The 23,708-nt window shown below is 34.1% G+C and overlaps 1 protein-coding gene across 7 annotated transcripts in view; it reads right to left on the reverse strand.

Moving 5' to 3' along the window:
• Positions 1-23,708, reverse strand: part of RASAL2 (RAS protein activator like 2) — a 387,077-nt gene that overhangs the window by 249,013 nt on the left and 114,356 nt on the right. For 3 of the 7 annotated variants that reach the window (XM_029231141.1, XM_029231140.1, XM_029231142.1), the window contains exon 1: positions 8,222-9,084. The exons of 3 other annotated variants lie outside the window; for them this stretch is intronic. In XM_029231141.1, coding sequence (XP_029086974.1) covers positions 8,222-8,807 — 586 coding nt within the window. In that variant the 5' untranslated portion in view covers positions 8,808-9,084. Of the gene's footprint in view, positions 1-8,221; positions 9,085-23,708 lie in introns of those variants that run through there. One more of the 7 variants, XM_029231147.1, reaches the window with a different exon arrangement.

Genomic DNA, 23,708 nt, shown 5'->3' on the forward strand with positions numbered 1-23,708 from the left:
TCAGATAAGAAAAAAGAAATACAAGGCATCCAAACTGGAAGGAAAGAGGTAAAATTGTCATTATATGCAGATGACGTGATACTATATATAGAAAACCCTAAAGTCTCCACACAAAAACTACTACAGCTGATAAATGAATTCGACAAGGTAGCAGGATACAAGATTAACACACAGAAATCTGCTGCATTTCTTTACACTAACAATGAAACATCAGAAAGGGAAAGTAAAAAAAGAATCCCTTTTAAAGTCACATCAAAAAAATAAAATATTTAGGAATAAACCTTACCAAGCAGTGAAAGACTTACATGCTGAGAACTACAAAACACTGCTAAAGGAAACTGAAGATGATTCAGAGAAATGGAAAGATGTCCCATGGTCTTGGATTTGAAGAATTAATTTTCTTAAAATTAATATTGTTAAAATGGCCACACAACCCAAAGCAATCTACAGACTTAACGTGATCCCTATCAAATTACCCATGACATTTTTCACAGAACGAGAACAAAAAAAATCCTAAAATTTATATGGGAGAATAAAAGACCCAGAATTACCAAAGCAATCCTGAGAAAAATGAACAAAACTGGAGGCACAACCCTCCCAGATTTCAGACAATACTACAGTAATCAAAACACCGTGGTATTGGCACAGAAACAGACATATGAATTAAAGGAACAGAATAGAGAGCCTAGAAATAAACCCAGACACCTATGGGCAATTAATCTTTGACAAAAGAGGAAAGGATATATAACGGAGGAAAGAAAGTCTGTTCAGCAAGTGGTGTAATGTAAATGTAAATGTAAATCAATGAAGTTAAAACACTCCCTCACACCATACACAAAAATAAACTCAAAATGGCTTAAAGACTTAAATATAAGACATGACACCATAAAACTCCTACTAGAGAACATAGGCAAAACATTTTCTGACATAAATCATAACAGTGTTTTCCTAGGTCAGTCTCCCAAGGCAATAGAAATAAAAGCAAAAATAAACAAATGGGATCTAATCAAACTTATAAGCTTTTGCACAGCAAAGGAAATCATAAACAAAATGAAAAGACAACCTATGGACTGGGAGAAAATATTTGCAAACAATGCAACCAACAAGGACTTAATTTCCAAACTATACAAACAGCTCATACAACTCAATAACAAAAAACCAAGCAGCCCAGTCAAAAAATGGGTAAAAGACCTAAGTAGACATTTCTCCAAAGAAGATACACAGATGGTCAATAGGCAAATGAAAAGATGCTCAACATCACTAATTATTAGAGAAATGCAAATCAAAACTACAATGAGGTATCACCTCACACTGCTCAGAATGGCCATCATTAAAAAGTCTACAAATAACAAATGCTGGAGAGGGTGTGGAGAAAAGGGAACCCTGCTACATTGTTGGTGGGAATGTAAATTGGTTCAGTCACTATGGAAAACGGTATTGAGTTTCCTTAAAAAACTAAAAATAGAGTTACCATATGACCCTGCAATCCCACTCCTGGGCATATGTCCAGAAAAGATGAAAACTCTATTTCAAAAAGATACATGCACCCCAATGTTCACAGGAGCACTATTTACAATAGCCAAGACATGGAAGCAACCTAAATGTCCATCAACAGATAAATGGATAAAGAAGATGTGGTATATATATACAATGGAACAGTACTCATCCTTAAAAAAGAACGAAACAATGCCATTTGCAGCAACAAGCATAGACCTAGAGATTATCAAACTAAGTGACATAAGTCAGAAAGAGAAAGACAAATACCAGAGGATATCACTTATATGCGGAATCTTAGATAAGATACAAATGAACTTATTTACACAGAAACAGACTCACAGACATAGAAAACAAACTTATGGTTACCAAAGAGGAAAGGGGGTGGAGGAGGGATAAACTAGGAGTTTGGGGTTAGCAGATACAAATTAATATATTTAAAATAGATAGACAACAAGGACCTACTGTATAGCACAGGGAACTATATTCAATATCCTGTAATAAACCATGATAGAAAAGAACATGAAAAAGCTTATATATATAGCATATATATATATATAAAACTTTATATATATATATATATATATTTATATATATATATATATATATATGAATCACTTTGTTTTATACCAGAAACTAACATTGTAAATCAACTATACTTCAATTTAGGGACTTTCCTGGTGGCGCACTAATTAAGAATCCACCTGCCAATGCAGGGGACATGGGTTTGATCCCTGGTCCGGGAAGATCCCACATGCTGCGGAGCAACTAAGCCTGTGCACCACAACTACTGAGCCTGCACTCTAGAGCCCGCAAGCCACAACTACTGAAGCCCGCACGCACTAGGGCCCGCGTGCCACAACTACTGAGCCTGCATGCTGCAACTACTGAAGCCTGTGTGCCTAGAGCCTGTGCTCCACAACAAGAGAAGCCACCGCAATGAGAAGCCCGTGCACCGCAATGAAGAGTGGTCCCCACTCACCGCAACTAGAGAAAGCCTGCACACAGCAACAAAGACCCAACGCAGCAAAAAAAAACACCAAAAAACTATACTTCAGTTTTTTTTTAATTTTTAATAAAAAAAGAATATTTTAAACACATACTGAGATCATGTAGAAAGAAATAATTTGTTACAAAGGTTTTAAGTTACAAATAATTTGCTTATTAGCTCTATACCTCACTTCATACAACTAAATCAATCCCAGATAGAATATAATTAAGCATTAGCAAAACAAATTTTTAAAATAATTAACTATAAGGATATATTTGAACTAACTGTTAAGATAAATTTTCTAAATAGTCAAGAAATGAAGAAGGATCACAAACATGCTTTAAGGTTTGAATAAGTCTTTTAAACTGCACAAATTTTGTTTGAAAACAAAAATATCTGGGATAAATGTAAATGATTTTAAAACCTACAATGTAGAGTAACTGAAAATAAATGAAATATCGCTACATATACTCAGATTCCACTTGATAGTCAAAAGAAACAAGAGGGTCTATGTGAAAAATACTCAAATATTATATTACAAATATAAACTATTTTACAGAAAAATATAACACTTCACTAATAAAATAAAAATACAATAGTAATATTATATACCTATTAAACTAATAATCATAAAAATGTTATTAACTAAGTACCTAATGAGAGCTAGATATCTTGTTTCAGTTACTATTTATAATAACCCTACAAGATGTTATCACCATTCCACACTTTACTGATGAGAAAATGGAGGCTCAGAAAGGTTATGTGAAACTTTCTCAGTCATATAAAACTAGACAACCACATGGGTAAAAACCTGAACCTACTCATCCAACTCTAAAGATCTTTTCTTTTTCCTCACCCTATGCTATGAGTAAAACACAAATCACAGAACTATAATAAAGCAATGCTTAAGCCCAGATTTGGTAAAGTCATGGGGGGAAACTGTACTCATAAATTGTTATGGGCATTATTAATGTGTTATATCTTTCTAGTGGAAAATCTTATAATATATAATGAGCTACGAGATAGTCATATTCTGCAGTATAGTCATTCCTAGTATACCCCCAAAGAAATAAGCCAAATCGGGGAAAGGGGGGTGGGGCACGTATCCATAAGGAGAAACTGTAATGGAAAAAAACTATAAACAATTGAAGTGTCCAACAGAGCCTACTTCAACATTTCAATGTAATAGATTAGCAGAGTATCCCACATCCTCAACATTTTTATTATTGGTCAACAGACGGGAATGTATATGAAACAGTCTTAAATGAAAAAAAGGAATACAACTTACACTGTTTATAACCATTTTAAAAATATACATATACAATGAGAAAAATAAGACAAATTTGAATGACATAGCCTATTTTTCTCTAAAGCTACTTAACTTCATAACAAATTATTTTAAGTTTGAGCATATATATGACTATGTCATATAACATTTTAAAATTTATGCTAGTATATTGCATTAATGACCTCATAATTGATGAGAGCTTTGTTCCCTGATGTTATGGACTGAACTGTGTGACCCTAAAGTTCGTATGTTGAAGCCCTAGGCCCCAGTGTGACTGTGGGCCTTTAAGGAAGTCATTAAGGTTAAATGAGGTCATAAGGGTGGGGCCCTAATCTAATAGGACTGGTGTCCCTTTAAGAAGAGAGAGAGACAATAGAGTTGCCTGTGCACAGAGTAAAGGCCAAGTGATAATACAAGAAGATAGCCCAGTCTACAAGCTGAGGAAGCCTCAGGAGAAAGCAGCCCAACCACACCTTGATCTTAGACTCCTAGCCTCCAAAACTGTGAGAAAATACATTTATTTTTTTAAGCCACCTAGCCTGTGGTATTTTGTTATAGCAGCTCTAGCAGACTAATACACCCAGAATACATTTATTTAAAAACAGAAGAATTATACTGATATGTTGGATAATTTTAAATACAATAAAGTTACATGTAAATAGCATAAATTATTAAAGTTCATTGCCTAAGTTTTTAAAAATATATTTATTAACTTCAAAGTTGCTTAACAATGACATCATAAATATCATAAGTGACAAAACGTTGGACTGACAACTGCAAGACAGCTTAAAAGCAACAGATGAGAGACAAACTGCTAGCTGGGTAGGGGTTATGCATACTGAAATGCAATGATTCTTAGGAGAAATGGCAGGAAAGGAACATATTTCTCTGCATTTTGCAAAGAGGTCTCTTTTAATTCATTACGATATAAAGCAAATAGACAAGATCTGAGGTATTATATGTACATCTTATGAACTGAGTACTCTATTTTTTTTCTAATTTAGGTACTGACTCCCTAGAATAAGTGAGGAAGTCACCAGTTACTTAATTAAATAATGTGCTGTGTTCCCAGTACCAAGAGCAGTGTCTGTTGATTTAATGTATAAGGCCTTTTTGAATTAGATTTTTTATTAACAAGTTGATTAAATTTGAATGAGACTATTAAAAGAAAATTATCTTGAAGAAAAAAAGTAAAGCTTTCTAATTCCTAAGTTAGGAGGTCTTTAAAAATGTAACACGGGGAGAGAGGATATTGTTATTACTATGACATTATAGATAAAGACAACATATTAACTGTAACCAGAAAGGAGAACTACATAAGGTATATTTAATTTCTTTTCCTACTTTTTTTATTTAAGCTTTCAGTCCTATCTATACCTACTGACAGAGGAAGAAAAATAATTTAGGAATAAAATTGCTTCCCACTAATTTCTCCTTTTAAGTGTTATACACATGGGATATATATAGTTTACATCCCATGTATATTTATATTTTATAGTTTCTTCTGAGTTTCACACAGCTAATAAGTGACAGTTATGTAGACTATATGGTATTTTGTTGATTTTATATGTCATAATCTGTTTAGTTAATCCTCTTTTATTGGGTGTTTCAATTTATTTCCACTATTGCAAGCATGGAGACACCATTAGACATGGGCCCAAAGCAGTTGGAATTACTTTTAGCTATAAGAAGCACAAGTTTTATTTTTTATATTGTAGCAGGTGAAGGAATACATACTGTATAGCTGGAGGGTTAAACATAGTACAGTAGTGAAACCTCTGAGCTTTTACCTCTTCAATTGGTTAGTAATCCTGAGTATGGTATATTTCATTGCTTTAAGCATGAGATTAACTGTATTCAGCTATGACACAAGGAATTGTTACTTATATATGCTCAGACATACACATGCTCAGAACAGATTCAGATTCACAGAATTTAAGACTAGCACATTACAATTTATTTACGTTTGGTAATTATAACAAATTCAATGATCAGGTTTTCTCTTTCCTATTTTTTTAAAACTATATCCCTATCAGTTCACTTTCTTAATAGAAACAATATCAAATATATACTGAACACTGTAAATCAACTATACTTCAAAAAAATGGAAAAAAACATTTTGAATGAAAACACATTAAAAAAAATAATATATATATATATACTGAACAACCGCTATGTGCCAAACACTATTTTAAATGTTTTAAATACATACTATATTATTTAATGCCCCTCATATGCTGCAATTCCTATCAAACAAGAAAAGTAACAAACACTAGTGGGTTTCAAATTTTAAAATATATTGATTTTCTTAAAGACATCTATATTTTAATAATTTCACACCTTGCCATAATACTATAGTAGCAACTCTGATAAGAACACGTTCTACTCACACAGCATTTGTGAATAAATGCTACATAAACTATAATTTACATAGTGTTTCCAAATTTCATTTATCACTTTGTAAGAAAGAAATTACTATCCCATAAAAGTGTAAACAGAAATTCAGAGATTAAATTTCAAAAATGAGAATTGGCATAGATGGAAGTAGAATTCAGGTCTCCTGGATCAATGTATTCTTTCCCCTGTGGGGAATGAGAAATGAAGAAAGGTTCACAACTGCAGAAAGTTAGAAAACCACTTACGTAGACTCTAGGCTGGGTAGAAGCTACCGCCCAAAGAGAAAAGGAAATCTCTACACAAGAACTAGCTCCAGTCTTTGTATTAAACAGTATATTTCTGCCTTAAGAGCTTGACTCTCCACTAGTGAAGCACTTAGGAGATATCATAGTTACTGCTAAATAAAAACTGCTGATCTGACTGGTAGGAACACTATGTACTGTTCTTTACTTCCTGGACCTGAAATCCCTTACAATAGCACCTTAAACTCTGTTTAAGCCTCCATTTGCATAATTATTATATGATATTATATTATTATATTATAAGATATTATGAAGTAATAAATATAGAATATTTTATATCACTTTAAGTAGACCATAAATGTGTAAGAAGCAGGGACACATTCTCAGAGCACCTCACACATAAATGGGCTACCAATAGGTTGGCATAGTTGCTAAAAACTGAAAGTTAACTACGGAAGTCCAAAAATGTTTGTAAATACAAATACCAAAAAAACCTCAAAAACCTATAGACTTCTTTAGTCAAATGTATACATGTTAACCACTGAGAGGCACTGATTCTAAGAATTTCTTTTAAACTCTTTATTTCCTTTGATGCTCCTTTACTTAGATCATCCTATGATCACCTGGAAAGGAAATAGACATACTAGTATCCAAGGAAATGCAACAACCTAGCCTTTCAAAAATTTTAGCAGAATGTTAATAGAGGCACATCAAGAAAGACTTTATTCTTTTGGTAATTATCTATAAGCCAAGGGTAAGAAGAAAACATATTTACTTAATAGTATAATTAAAACTCATCGGGCAAAGGGAAATCTAAGGGAAGACAAGGTTTAGGAGAAATACTGAATTTCTGGCACAAATATATTTGAAAAATTACTCAATTTTTCACTTATATTATTTTTAAAGAAATTAAATTGTACTCCAATAAGAAAATTATTCAACAATTCCCACAGTTTTAGAAAGAGTTTAAACTTCTGCTGATGTGGTCAATCTCATAACAAAGATAAGGTAAAGTTTCAGTGTTAAGGTTTTCAAAAACAAAAAACAAACATAGGTCCTAACTCATAATTGGAATACTTCATCAGATAAGGTCAATCATTTCCAAGGCAATCAGATAAAAATTTAAGTTCTTTTTGTAGTTTAAAATGCTATCTCAATATAAAACTTTTTAAAATTTAAACAAGTCCTAAATGAGTTTTTTTAAATGTTGAAGACTCTGTTATCTGAAACGCATCAAACACGAATTTCTATTTTGTCATCTAAAGAAATATTCAAGATTTGCATCTTCTGCTTCCACATTCAAATTGTGTATTACTATGACGTGAGCAAATCAAAAGCCCCACTTATTAAAAGCTATCAATACACTTCAGCTCTAAATAGTTCTAATAACATTTGTCAATTTTTATGAAGAGATAATAGTAGAAATTCTACCTTTTAATTCTCAACTTTGTCAGGAGAAGATGATTTGATAATTTCTCCCTCTAAATTGCATTTAATGTACAAAAGTAGATCAACGGGATGAAAAAGGGTAAAAGACAAAACAAAACAAATAGTTTTACACAGGCCCCAAAATAGAGTTCAAGAGTATAATGTAATAAAAAATTTCTTCTAAATCCATTTTTTACTATTAATTACTATCATTCATTGCGTCTCTAAAACAGTGTTTATTACTTTCTAAAAACTGTACTAATTAAGTAAATTAGTTTATAATGAGCAAACAGAATGGTTTATTATAAAACACAAATATTAAAATTCCAACAGTCATTAAATCTGAGCCCTCCCTCTTTCCCCTTATTCATCACAATATACCTTCTCTTACTGGCTCATTGGTTGATTCTCCTTTTAGACTCAGCATCCTGGAGAAGCCACTGGAAAGAGTAGAGAAAATGCCACGGATGAAATATCCCTGCTGCTCAGACTCCATTGATCCCACTGAAGTCGGCCACCGTCTAACAAATCTGATACTGCAGCGATGCTCTGGCTCTGAAAGAGATCTGCTGAATGGAACCCGAAGTGACCGAGTGTTGACCAGGCTCTGCTTCTCCATTGATGTTCCAAGGACCTCATTAGCAGAGGAAGAAACATTATCCCCAACCATCTTTGGCAGGACCTCTTGTTGTGGTTCATCCAAGCCTCCTTTATTATTTTGCAATTGCTCCCTTTTGCCCCCTTTCCACCTAAAGCTGGGATGTGTTTGCCACCGATAAGCACCCAGTGGCTTTCCTAGATTGGAAACAGCCTGTTCATTTTTCTTCCTCTTGCTTTTCATTGGACCACACCATGGATAACTCTTTACGCTTGTTCCTATCTCTGAATGTGCATAATCAGGTTCTGACAAAGATCTTCGATAGCTCGGAGGACACGGTGATGTTTGTCTCATCTTCCATGACTCCATTTTTTAACAACTTCTCGAAACTTTAAATTTCCACTGCTCTGCCGTCTTTGCAGTTGAACCACACTTGTCCGTGCAGTCCAAAACATTCAACTGCTTAAGCAGCTTTCTTTGTGCGGCTTTGAACCACAGCAGATGTTGCTGCTTAAGAGCTGGTGTCATGTTATTACCCCATTTTCCCAGATCTCCGAAATTTCAGCAAGCACCCAAAAACCTCCTGTCTGAAGCAAATTATCTTCATAATACAGCAAAAGAAGATCATCTCGCTTCCTGCAGTAGGTTATATTTCTGCACTGAGTTTTCAGGAAATGGTGCTTTTAAAAAATGAGAAGTGAAATGAAAGCGATAAAAAAGCCACAAACACCTTTATGGACCAATAGCAGTTAAGTGTTCACTATGTGAATGACACTGGGTTAAAAACAGATTGTGAAAGTACTCAAGCTGACATCCACACTTTCCGGAAGAAGAAGAAAAAAATCTGCCTAAAAGCCTGCTCTCTAAGTGACAGCTCTTCAGAATAGTTTTTAAAGTTTGCATTTCAAGAGAATCCTTGTTATTTACACCACAACTTCTCTCAAAGTTAATACTGTTTTTCAACTAATAGGTAAAGTCATATACTGTTCTGTGCAAGTAGGCATTGCAAAGATGAGGAAAAATGGACAAAAGAATGTCAAAATATAAAGCTATTTTTAATGTAAACATACTAGGGAGAATTTTAAAAGCACAAATGGATTAAAAAAAAGGGATAGAGGATATTTGCTATGAATTATAGCAAAGGAAAAGGAAAGTCTTGAGGCAACATCTTGTGGAAACTGGAACACAGGAAAGTACATACTTAAATGATTTCTAGAAGGGAAAAGTTTGCTTTGAAAATCTAATTGGGATAAGTTGTCTGGAAAAATGTTCCCTATCTATTTAACCAAAGAAATTCCTTTATTCCTCTTTGTGCTATTTACAAGTTAAAAAGAAAAAGAGCTGACTACCTAAAATTTTGTTAAAGCAAGTACCTTATATTGAACCAAGATAATGAATGCCAAGTTTTTGGCTGGTTAATTTTTTTTTCAACTGTCTGCTCATAAACTCCTGAAAATAGGGGTTTCGAATGGAAAGCCTGACAGACTTTAGACCACCAATAAAAGAGATATAACACGGCAATCAAATCACTTTGCAAGTTGTATAAAAAAATGATGATTTCATGTGGAAAACTAAAAAACCATCCATTTATTTGTAGAATATGTACAATGAAAAACAGTTCTTACACTAAGTCTCTTTCTTATTACTGCCAAACAGTGAAGTTGGTAACATATCTATTCTTTGAAACATATTAAAATGTTCTAGTTATTTCCATTATCATAAAGCAATAATCTCATCTTCATTTGTTTATATAGTCTGTAAATTTACACATTTCTATATTAAAGAAGTTTTGAAGAACTTGGCTTTCCCAAAAGCATAATATATCAAACTAGAGTGTATTACAATTGTAAAATTTTCCCTTGTTTTAAAAAAATACTTAGAAATGTCAATCTGCATAAAGAGAAAAACAATAAACATTAAATTCTAATCTCTATTTATGGCACATCACACAATCCACAAAAACTAATCTGTGATGGAAAATAAACCTAAATGTAAAATATAAAATGATAAAGCTTGTAAAAGAAATCACAAGAGAATATTTTTGTGAACTGAAGGTAAGCAAAGATTTCTTAGAGTACAAAACGTAGTAACAATGATAGGAAAACATTAATAAATATGAATTCATAAAAATCAAAACCTTAATATGTCTAATAAGACATATTAAGAAATCAACAAGCAACCTACAAAATGGGAGAAAATATATACAATACAAACATCTCACAATTTGTACCACAAGATATAAAGAACTCCTACAACTTATTAATAAAATGAAAACCCAATTTTTAAAAGTAGGCAGACAGAGCTGAACAAATCCTTCATAAAGAAAGCTATATGAATGGTCAATAAGCATATGGAAAAAGTACTCAACCTCATTAGGATTTAGAGAAATGCAAATTAAAGCCATAATGAGATATCACTCACATTCACCAAAATGGCTAACACTTAAAGGGCTAATAACACCAGACGTTGGTGAGGATGTGGAGCAACCAGAAATCTCATAATTAGTAATAAAATTAGTATGAAATGATACAATTGCTATGGAACAAACTTGACAAAATTTTTTTACAAAGATAAACACACATCTACCCAATGCACATCAGTTCCACTCACAGGCACTTACTCAAGAAAAATGAAAATACACAAACTTGTACTTCAATCTTCACAGCAGCTTTATTTATGATACCCATAAACTGAAAACCACCCAAATATCCATCACAGTAGAATGGATAAACAAATTGTGATGTTTTCATACAACGGTATACAACTCAGCTATAAAAAGAATAAACTACCAATAACAAAACAATGTGAATGAATACCACAGATATTATGCCAACAAAAGAAACTAGACACAAAAGAGCACATACCATATGATTCCATTTCTACAAAGTTTTAAAACAGGCTAAACTAATCTACAATGGGGGAAAAAATCAGGAATGCAGTTGTCAGGGGTAGAGGCATTACTAACAAGAAAAGGACACCAGGAAGCTTTCTGGGGTGATGGAAACTTTCTAAGTCTTAATGTACATGTGAGTATGGGTGTGTTTGTCAAATTCATCCAACTGTTCCCTTAAGATTTATGCATTTTTCCTTAATTAAATTTTACCTTAAAAAACTGTAAATACTGTACTCTAGTTAGTAAGTTTACTTATCCAGTGTAATGGGTTAGCAATTGTGAAAGCACTTTCTGTGTATTTTAGGCTTGAGGAAAGGAGTAAATACGTTGAAGAGGATGAATGAATGGATGGATGAATGAATACATACATACATACAGACAGACAGACAGACATACCAATACTGGAACAAACCAATATTATGCAACTCCTGATATGATGAACTGTGAAAGAATAGCTTGTGATTTTTTCCTGCCCCCCCAAAAAAAATTGCATAACCTAAATTTAATCACAAGTAGCATCAGATAACCTTGAATTAAAGAAGATCTACAAAATAACTATCCTTTGCTTCAAAAATGTCAAGGTCAAGAAAATCAGAGAAAGAAGGCAATAGAACTGTTGTAAATCAAAGGAGACTAAGGAGAAACAATTAAAAATAATGCATAATTTTGGATTTGATCCTAAAGTGGGGGGGAGAAGCTATAAAGAACATTATTGGGACAATTGACAATATTTTAATATGGAGTATGGATTAGATAATAGAACCATACCAACATTAAGCTTCCTGATTTTGATGATGAAAGAAAATGTTCTAATTCTTAGGAAATTCACACTGAAGTATTTAGGGATCTAGAGGCATGATGTTTCCAATTTACTCTCAAATGACTCAAGGAAAAAACTATGCCTGTAAAGGTAGATAAAATATGACCAAAGAAATGGGGCAAACTGTACACAATTATTGAATCTAGGTAAAGGGTATATGGGAGTTTCTTGTACGCCTGCAAATTTTCTATAGGTTTGAAATTTCATCAAAATAAGACATTACACAAGCAAAATTTTTTTAAATTTCAAACTACTTCCTTTGGGTCTGTAAGATATTTTTATTATTAATAATGTAATATTATTAATATTACATGTAATATTATTAATACTATTTCAGAGTATCTTTTGAGTAATACATATAACAAAGAATCTAGTTTCACAGGTTTCATGAGAGGGAACTTAATCAAGATCACCCTATTAAAATACCTCAGTGAAAAATTAAATTAAAACTACAATTTTGAGAAAAGTTGCACCACAGGAGTAGAACTTGAGCCCCATAATCAACATTGTAAAATTCAGAGACTCAATGTTAAATGAGAAAATACTTTTACACACTAAATAGGTAAGGTAAAAATAACTGCCATAGTTTCTAAGGAACTACTATAATTCTTCTAACCATAAACTTCCCTATTTAAGGAATATGGAAATGGAAAATAATAAACAGCACAGAAAAACATTCAAGCGAAATCAGAAAGCAAAAGAACTATAGATTGAAGAAGTAACAGTCTCTAAGTAGGAATAATCAAAGAAATGAAGAGATTCACCTCTCTCACAGTTGGCTAAAGGTGGATTTGGCAAATGCTTCAAATTATCTTCTATCATTATGAAAGCCTAATATCATTTATGTTAGTTATTTCTCCAAGTTTTATCTTTCAACTGAATATAAGACAACTTGACACTTCCTTTTCTGAATTTTATTAAATATATATAATGAATTTATAATTTTTAAGAAAATATTCACAGGTTTTATAATTTTTAAAATTAGAAACAATGACACTAGTGCCACTGAACTACCTCATTCATTATGAATCCTAATATAAAAATTGGCTGCTGATTGAAGTGTCATAACAAGAACATTACTGCCATCTCAAGTATCAACTAATTATTATTAATTTTCTTAATAGAAATCTGTAATATTTAAAGCACAGCTTTAAGAACCACTCTGTTGCTAAGTCAAAAGAAACATCTGAATTCTCTAAATAAACATACAAGTACTTATATTCACATAGAGCCATATTTTAAATTGCTATTGAGTACCTGCCATGTATCAGGCACTGTATTAAGACTAGAGGGGCTTCCCTCGTGGCGCAGTGGTTGAGAATTCGCTGCCAATGCAGGGGACACGGGTTAGATCCCTGGTCGGAGAAGATCCCACATGTCGCGGAGCAACTAAGCCTGTGCGCCACAACTACTGAGCCTGCGCTCTAGAGCCCGCGAGCCACAACTCCTGAAGCCCACGCGCCTAGGGCCTGTGCTCTGCAACGAGAAGCCACCACACTGAGAAGCCAGTGCACCGCAATGAAGAGTAGTCCCCATTCGCCACAACTAGAGAAAGCCTGCGTGCAGCAACGAAGACCCAACGCAGCCAAAAATAAATAAATAAATTTATTTAAAAAAAAAATACTAGAGGAACAAAAAAGAATAGAACACTGTCCCTGCCCTCTTGGAACTGCCAGTTGACTAGGAAAGACTGACATTAGGAAGGGGGGTCTACAGAATGTTAGGGAAGTGATTTGTAAGGGAATTTTGAACCATGTCTAAGGCATAAGGGATGGAAACAATTTCTTTTGAGATTCTCTTAATCTTGAGATTCTATTGTTATACTCAATTCTGCTATAATGTGACATGCATTTCTAAAAATCATCACACTATACAAAATTGCATAATAAAACTTCAAGACTTATGAGGAAGTGGGGTTGGGAAGCAACGTTCAGAAACAATGACACATAAAAAAAGATAAGAAGCTAATAAAAACTGTAGACCATTTTACACAGGTTAGTTAAGAAACACCTAAATGCCAAAATAAATATAGCACGCTACTTTGAAAAAACCCTGAAGTTTGCAGTGGGCATCAGAAGGGTTGTAGCTTTTGTGTTTTTGTGAAGTGATGGAAGGAGGGTTATCTGAAATCTGAAGGACAGCTATAACACTTAAGTGGATGGATGTGGCTCATAACAAGTATGGGGAACTGAGGCAGCCAGTAGTTGGTCGAGATGTATGCCTTTCAGTATTTGCTACAACACGATGCTTTACTTGGATATAGTTTTCTGTATTCAGCTAACGTTTCTCAAACAAATGGCACATAAGCAAACACAAAATTCATGTAATGCTCAAATTGTTCCCTACTATCAATCATATGGTACAAATCCTCATTTTCAAAATAAGCGTGATATAAAATAAAATTAAATTAAAAAAATTTTTTTAAAACACCTGAAACATGTAATAAAAATAATAAAAAAAAAATTTTATTTTTAAAACACCAAAAACAAAAACAAAACCAAGCATGATAGTAGAACTGACTATATTTTTTCTTTTCCATATAACTGGTATGGTAAAAGAACAGGTAAAAATCAACAGGAGACCTTACCATTGGAAGGCACAATAAAAGCAGAGGGGAAATAGCTCTTATCCTTAGTAAATTCCACTCTTTAGTTTAAACTTTTCATTTTTTTCTTTTCTTCCTCCTCTCTATATCAGAACAATAAGAACCATAGGATCAAACTCATGATGTGGGCATAGAGGACCAAGCATAAAAAGGTAATGCAACAGATCTGCTTCTAAATTGGTGCTTCTCACATTGTAACATGTAGATGAATCACCACAAGATTGAATTAAAATGTAGATTTTGCTTTAGTACATGTGGGAGAGGGCCTGAGATTCTACATTTCTACCCAGCTCCTAGGTGATACCTATGCTGATTCATGGGCCAAATTGTGAATAAAAAACTACAGACAGATTTTTAAATAAAAGGACTAATGGAATTCTCAAGGCTCCCATAAGATTCAGTCAAGTTCACCAAAATAAAAAAATTGTATTGGGATTGAGGGTAAAGTGAGAACATTTGCCTGAAATATTCTGTGAGAGCATATACATCACATAGAGACTTAGGTCATGGTAGTGTACTGAGAATCAAATATACAGTAATCCAAACCTCTTCCTTGGAGACAGCAAAGACCATCTACAACATATAAATAAAGCACAATTAAAAACTGAACAATCTTCTGCACTTTATGAACTGCAGCATCTTTGTAATGGAAGGAAGCAAGGGAGGAAGATGCAAATGACCATCTATAGGAGAGTGACAAATAAATCACAGTACAGAACTATGTAAAAACTAACACATATATTAGGGTGAGCTACAAAGACACACATTTTTAAAGAGTGATGCCTGTGAGGAGTACAACTGAGAAATCACCTTAGATCCTTAAAGTTTTATTTTTTAATTGTTAAGTATATACTATAGTCATAATAGTAAGAAAAAACTTAAACAGAAATTTATGTGGTAAGAGGTCTAAGAGATAAGGTAGAAAAGCAATATATACTATAAAAAAGTAGATCATGATCCCACTTTTACTGAAGATTATCATTAATACATCAGTATGTACATGGTGGAATATGCACGGAGAGAAAAATCTGTTGCTATTTCTTTTAAATATTTTCTTTTTTAACAATAATAAAATCTGTTGTTATTTTTGTTACTACAGGAGATTTTTATTTTTATATTATTAATTTCTGTAATATATGAAATTTTACAACGAGTGGGTATTTTTATTCCTTTTGAATGCAGAAAATTTTAATTATTATTATTATTATTTTTTTGGCCACACCACACAGCATGTGGGATCTTAGTTCCCTGACCAGGGATCGAACCCGCACCCCCTGAATTGGAAGCATGGAGTCTTAACACTGGACCACCAGGGAAGTCCCTAAATAAATATATTTTTAAATCTACCCAGAGTGAAAAAGGAAGCCTTAATGTTAATGCACAGAATCAGAATTAGAGAACAGAAAACTAAACAGTCATCACAGATTAACTTAACCAACTCTTTCATATAATCAAACAAGACCAGAGAAAAGAACTTGTCCATGACTACTTAGTTAACAGCAAAAAACAAAACAAACAAACAAAAGGAAGAACACAGGTGTATCCTAATTCCCAGTTCAGGATTCCAAAACCTCTTTAAATTAGCATTTTCCAAATTATGATCCACAGAACGTAGCTGAGAAATTTAGGCTTACAGAGCATAACTGTGACATTAAGGCCAGACATTATAGTGTTATTTCGTTTAAATGCTAAAATTCTTTCTTTTTTAAAGGTTAAAATAGGATATCAGTTTCTCATTAAAATGGCTTTTTAAAATTTATTTCAACTAAGGGAAGCAAGTGGAGATGAAAAGGCAAAACTTGAGCTTTCTCAGTTTACAAATACTAGTCTGCCACCACTTCCTTTCTTAAGACACACCTCTTCTATAATGAAATTCTATACTATAAATCCCACATGCTCTTTTATAATAGAAGACATAACACATGTTACAATTAACAAAGAGTTCTGGAGTTCTGTTATCAGAAAAGAGAGTACATACCTCTTAGATCGACTCATGAAAAACTTTAAAAATAGGATTAATTTCTATAAACCAGAAGAAGACATCTTTTAAAAATACAAAGTCTTTGTTTATACAAAGCTAAGTAATTAATAACAAAACATCCCCTTCCCATCTCCTATCACTGGAGCACATCTGCTTCCCGATGAAACACTTCCTGTGGCAAAAACTACCTCCCTTCTAAGTAGTAGAACTCAGACACACCTGACACGTACACAACTGCTTTTCATTTAAGAGACAAAGATATGTCTAAAAGCACTAAATAAAGATTATTTTTAACAGACAACTGCTGGAATCGATAATAATTTTTTAATAAGAAAACACTGTAAAATGAAAACAAAAACATAGATGACTCCTAATGCCATTATTAAAGTCTTTTTTAAAAAATAAAAAATAAAAACTTCTGCTTTTCCTCTGACCTCTCTGGTCACACCTTTTCTGTCTCCTTTGAGGTGCATTCTTCTCTATCTAGTCTCTAAATGTTAGTTCTTCAAATTGGGTCCTAGGCACCCCCTTCTCCATATTCTCACCATGCACATCATCATTCACAGTTACCACAGCAACTTATACCTCCAGTTCAGACCTTGTCTCCTTTGAGCAACATACTCATATATTCAATTTGACAATTTGTGGCCTCTCAAATTGAAAATGTATAAAACTTAACCTGTGATCTTTCCTTTAAAATCTGGTCTCATTCCAGTGTTGCTTATTCTAATAAAAAGCACCGCATCCACTCCACTGTACAGACCCCAAACCTTAGTCCTCTCCCTCTCTTACCATTTAATATCAAATCCATAAGACTCACTGATTTTCCCTCCTAAGTATTATTTAATCTATCTACTTCTCACCATTTCCTCTAAATCAACCTACTATCATTTCTCACCTAGATTATAACAGCCTCCTAAATTAGTCTACCTACATCTACTACAGCCCCTTGCAAACCACCATTCCCACTATAGTCAGAATAATCTTTTCAGAATACAAATTTACTGCATACTGTTTAAAACCTTTCAATTGCTTCCCAATACTCTTATGAAAACAACACAAAACAAACCAAAATTCCTCAACATAGGCTGGTCCCTACCTATCCCACCCCTTCAGCCTACCTTGAAACATTTTGGTCCTTCATACTAGCTACTCTCCTTCCCCACCATAGGGCTCTTGCCCACACTGCTCCCTCTACACGGAAGGATCTTTCTCTCCTCATTATTGCCTACTCATAATTCACATTTCAGTTCAAGTGTTACCACTTCCTGAGGGAGGCCTTTCCTGACCTCCCTGACTCGGTCAAATCTCCTTTTATAGGCATTTACAGTCCCATGTATCTCCCTATTACAGTTATAGACATATTTGGATATTTCCTTGTGAGATTATTAATCAATGACTGTTTTACCCACAAAACTATCATTTCCATGTCTGTTTTATTGTCTACAGAGTTCTCAATGCTTGACATATGATAGGCACTCAATAAATATTTGTTGAATTCATTAATAAAATCTGAGAAAGATCTAAACTAAAAGCACCTAACTGCAGACTAGTAGTAAGAAGGGTCAGTGATCACCTATTTGAGTTTAACATTTTCTCTGATACCAGGAAGATCACATTAAAATACACGATGGGGGAGGGGGACAGGGGAAAGAAGATAGTCAGATATACTACAGGGAGTTGTTTTCCCTGAACCAAGGAAAAATAAAAGAATTCTGTGAAATGAGAAGAGGGCAAAAGGGAGGCAGGAAATATTGCTTTAATTGTTACGAAATTTTTTTCCAGAAATGTCAATTTAGTTGATGCAGAAACCATTATCTGGCTTTTCTAGGTTTTCTTAAAAATTATTTTTAAGAAAAATTTTGGCATCACTGCAAAAAATCTTTAAAAAGCATAAAAAGATAACTACAAGCACTCAACAAGTTATATACATTCTTTAATGAACATATACTTGGAAAATGAACATTCTGATAACCTGAAATAAATATCGGCATTGTACATCTGATAAATAACCAAGCAGCTTGTACTAAGGTAGACTTAGCTAAGCACCAAAATTGGGGATGCCAAAGGAAGGAATTAGGAAGATTTTATTATTATAAGGTACTTGCACTACCTGGGAAACAATATAGTATCATTTGAAAGTGGACTTGGATTAACTGTAAATATATATTGCAAATTCTAGGGCAAACACTTAAAAACTTTTTTTAAAAAGTAAGAAAGAAAAAAAACAGAATGATATAAAATAATCAATTAAAATCACAAAAGGCAAAAAAAGTGGAAGACAAATACAGAAACAAAGAACAAGAGCAACAATTAGAAAACAGTAACAAATATAATAGATATTGACCCAACTATATCAAAAATCCCTTTAAACACAAATGGTCTAAATAGTACACCAATTAAAAGACAGAGGGCTTTCCTGGTGGCGCAGTGGTTGAGAGTCCGCCTGCCGATGCAGGGGACATGGGTTCATGCCCCGGTCCGGGAAGATCCCACATGCCGCGGAGCGGCTAGGCCCGTGAGCCATGGCCGCTGAGCCTGCGCGTCCAGAGCCTGTGCTCCGCAACGGGAGAGGCCACAGCACTGAGAGGCCCACGTACCGCAAACAAACAAACAAACAAAAAAATAGAGACTGTCAGTGGGGATCAAAACACAAGACCCAACTATATGTTGTCTACAAGAAACCTGCTTTAAATATAAAGACACAAATATATTAAGAATAAAGGGATTGAAAAAGATGTAGTATGCTAACACATGTAACATATAACATGCTAATCAAAAGAAAGCTAAAGTAGCTACAGTAATTTCAAACAGAGCAGAATCCAAAGCAAGGAGAAGAATCAGGGATAGATAAAGGCTTATGTAATCATAAGAGTCAATTCCCTAGGAAAATATAAGAATCCTTAATATATATGCATCTAACAGCAGAGTGTCAAACTGCATGAGGTAAAATCTGCAAGGAGAAACAGATGAATCTCCATTATAGCTGGAGATTTCAACCACCCTTCTATGAGAAATGGACAGATCCAGTAGGCAGAAAATCAGTAAGACACAGCTGAACTCAACAGCACCATCAATCAACCAGGTATAATTAATACCTATAGATTACTTCATCCAACAATGGAATACACATTCTTTTCAAACTCACATGCAGCATTCAAAAAGATGGATCACAGCCTGAGCCATAAAACATACCTTGACAAATTTGAAAAACTAGAAATCATACAATGTATGCTCCCAGACCCATGAAGAATAAACTGGAAATCAGTAACAGAGAGAGAGCTGGAAATTTTGAAAATATGTGGAGATTAAACAATACTCAAAGAAGAAATCTCAAGAGAATTTTTTTTAAAATTTTGAACTAAATGGAAATGAAAATAAGACATCAAAATTTGTGGGATGTAACAAAGAAGTACCTAGAGGGAAACTGAATGCATATATTAGTAAAGAAGAAAGATCTAAAATCAGTAACCTAAGCTTCCACCTAGGATACCAGAAAAAGAAGAGGAAATTAAATCCAAAGTGATTATGTCTAAATATAATTCTTATTGCAAAAGTGAAACTCAAATATTTCAAAACTATGCTATTTAAAGGTTTATATAACAGTCTAAGTCAGACATATCACCCTCAGCATGACTCAAAAAAAAAATGATAAAGACAGTAGATGAGGTAGGAGAGACTACCTTTCAAAGAGGTCTAATTCCAAGAAGAAAGGTAACCTTGAGCTAGGCCAATCCTAGCACTAGGGAGAGCCTCCACCAAGTTGTACTGTTCTGACAGGAGCTGGAAAACCTGAAGTATTTGGTCCCTGGAAATACAGGATTGTCAGATTATCCCTGTATTAATGGAGCTGAAATTCCTTAATCTCAAAGGGCCTTTAACAAGCAGTATTGACATTAATCAACTAAAAGTAAAAGATTCCTCCCATACTTTGCATCTGTGTTTGAAAGTACAGCGACATCATTAGGCAAATAAGGAATTAGTGATGACAACCATATACTCAGTAAATTCTATTGAGATATAGTCTGGGTAATGGAAAGAAGCCCAAGCTCCTCTTCATCAGACTCTGCCTTTATCTTCAGTGAACCAACCACATTCTGGAACGAGAACAAAGGAGCTGATACTCTGGATCAAAATAATGAAAATTCCATCAAAAATGAGAAGCCTAGCTAGATGGTCACTTTCCAAGTCTGATCTCATTTTCTCATTTAGTTCATACAGGAATTTTATAAAATCTCATGCATTTCATAAAAGCCAACACCTATTTGATGCTCTACATGAGATTATTCCTCAGGCTTCTCTTTTACATAGGTCTGCATTATTACTATAATTCTCCTAGGATTTACATCCAGAAATTTACCACATCACTCTTAAGTAGTATAGTTCACAACTAGTAGCAATGTTCTACAACTATTTGTCAATATAAATATCAACATAATTCCTACACTTAAATACAATCTCAATTTCCTAAGCTTTTTAAATTACAATTATATAGTTATTGTCAACATTTTTTTCTGTCAGGTAAAAATCAACGCTTTCCCATTTTTTTTATTCCTATTCTTTCATGGTATGTTTCATACTTAAAAAACAAGACAAAACAAAAAAACAAAAACTCAAGCTACATCACTCAAACTGTATCTTACCTGTAAGTGTGATGGGCCATCACCTCTTAATGGCAGCCATACAGACCTCAAGCATGTGAGTAATAATGCTAAATATCTTTATTTCTCCTAGTCATCCTTTCCCTCAGACTATTAGCAACCAACAAGGATATGCAGTTCTTGGGGAGTTTGGGGGGAGAATGTATACACTGGCTGAGTTGCTTTGCTGTGCACCTGAAACTATCACAACATCGTTAATCAGCTATACTCCAATAGAAAATAAAAAGTTAAAAAAAAAATAAAATAAACCTAAAAATTACCAAACCACACGCACACACACAAAAAGAAAAAGAAAAAAAAAGATATGCAGTTCTTCAAATGCCCTACTTGGGATTATTTATTATACTGCTGCCATATCCTAGTACCAGTTCCTATATGGGCTAATTGGCATGAGCCATTTAGTAGGTCATAGAATTCACATAAAAGAACCATACAGACAGCAATCTGAAAATGCTATTTTTATATTTGTTTAGTTATTTCAACTTATTATATGGTTCACCATATTATTTGTTGGGTGAGTTCTTTTGTAATTCACTCATTCGACAAACACTTTCTGAATGCCTACTACCTTATGATGAACTGAACTAGTTGAACATGTACTCTGCCAGTTTTTGGTGACCTCCAAAATTTTACAGGGACTTTTAGACATCCTTTTCCAAACTGTAGATCATCTCAAAATGTAATAGGATACTAGAATTCTACAAGATAAAACTCTAGAAACTATATAATGTACTTCTTCATTTTATAGTTCATTATGAATACCAAGTGAGAAAGATTTTACAATACTGCTCAGGTCAAAACATTCATTCAATTACTTCAGCAGACATTTTTAAGGCACATATTGTATTCTCAGAGTTAGGCTAAGGAATGGGCATAAGTTACAATGCATTCTATATCCCCTCAATGACCTTAGAGTCTAGTAAGGAGAAACAGACATGGACACTAATAACTGCTAAGATAGGTTGGTTAGTCCAAAAGTATTAACTACATATGGAATATAATAGGGACAAAATGGAAACCACAGTCTACTCTGTGGAAAATGAGGTGATAAGAGAATACATGAAGAAAGTTCTACAGAAAAAAAACAACAATTTTCCCAGGTTTTAAAGGATGAGAAGTTCTTCAGGTCAAGGGGACAGTGTTTGAGGGTAGAAGAAAGACACTCCTAGCAAAGAGAAAAGTACAGGCAAAGATACAAAGACATAAAATATTTCAGGCAAAGATTAGCATACAGAGTACAAAGAGAAAGGCAATGGGAGACAACACTACTGTAGAGGTAGGCCAAGGGAGGACTAGTGAGACTCTTTTTTGCTTCATCTTATAAATAATGAGAGCTACTAAAAAAGTTTAAGTGAGCTAGTAATGTGATTGTGTTTGGGTTTTCTTAGAAAGCTACTTCTGGTAATGGTCAGGAAGTTAGATGGCAAGGGACATGGCTCAATGGAGAGAGACCAGCTAGGATATAACTGGAAGTAAAATAATGAGAACTTGAACTGAGACAATTGGGTTAATGATCCCATTCCTGGTTCCAAGACCCACCAAAGATTTCATGTTATAAAACAACTAACCATGGTGAGGAAGTACCTCAATGAGACAACAATCCAGAGGAGTAAGCCTGGCACTGGAAGCAGTTCCTACTTGAAAGCCTTTGCTACCAAAAAGAAGTCCTGAGAAAATGAGCTATGTTGTTAATAGGCAAAGGGTCTAAAGAGATAAAAAGTCAGAGACCAGGGAAAGACAGGGTTGGAAACCCAGGTTACTAATCTCCTTCTCTTTAGCCCACTTTGGACTGGGACTCCAAAGAGTCACCCTAGGACTAAAGTGAATTACAAGTAAACCAGATTTGTAAAGAGCTTGGCTTTTACTCTTTTAGGTTAGCTCATCAAAAATCTCAAGAATTGGGGGCTTTCCTGGTGGCGCAGTGGTTGAGAGTCCGCCTGGCGATGCAAGGGACACGGGTTCGTGCCCTGGTCCAGGAAGATCCCACATGCCGTGGAGTGGCTGGGCCCATGAGCCATGGCCGCTAAGGCTGTGCGTCTGGAGCCTGTGCTCCGCAACGGGAGAAGCCACAGCAGTGAGAGGCCTGCGTACCGCAAAAAAAAAAAAAAACTCAAGAATTGAAATTGGATATGATTATTCCAGTTTGTTAGAACCTTTGGTGTTCGGCAGGAAATAATAAAAATCTTACTGAGAGAAATATAACATTATCCCAAGCCTCAAATTATTTCTAGAAATAAATTTTCAAATAGGTCCACTATTGTTTATCTAAACTTTCAGGCTAAATGTGTTTGAGAATTTGGAAGATTTCAC

Source organism: Monodon monoceros, unplaced genomic scaffold (genome assembly GCF_005190385.1).
Source record: "Monodon monoceros isolate NGI ecotype Baffin Bay Population unplaced genomic scaffold, NGI_Narwhal_1 Super_Scaffold_18, whole genome shotgun sequence".
NCBI lineage: Eukaryota > Metazoa > Chordata > Mammalia > Artiodactyla > Monodontidae > Monodon > Monodon monoceros.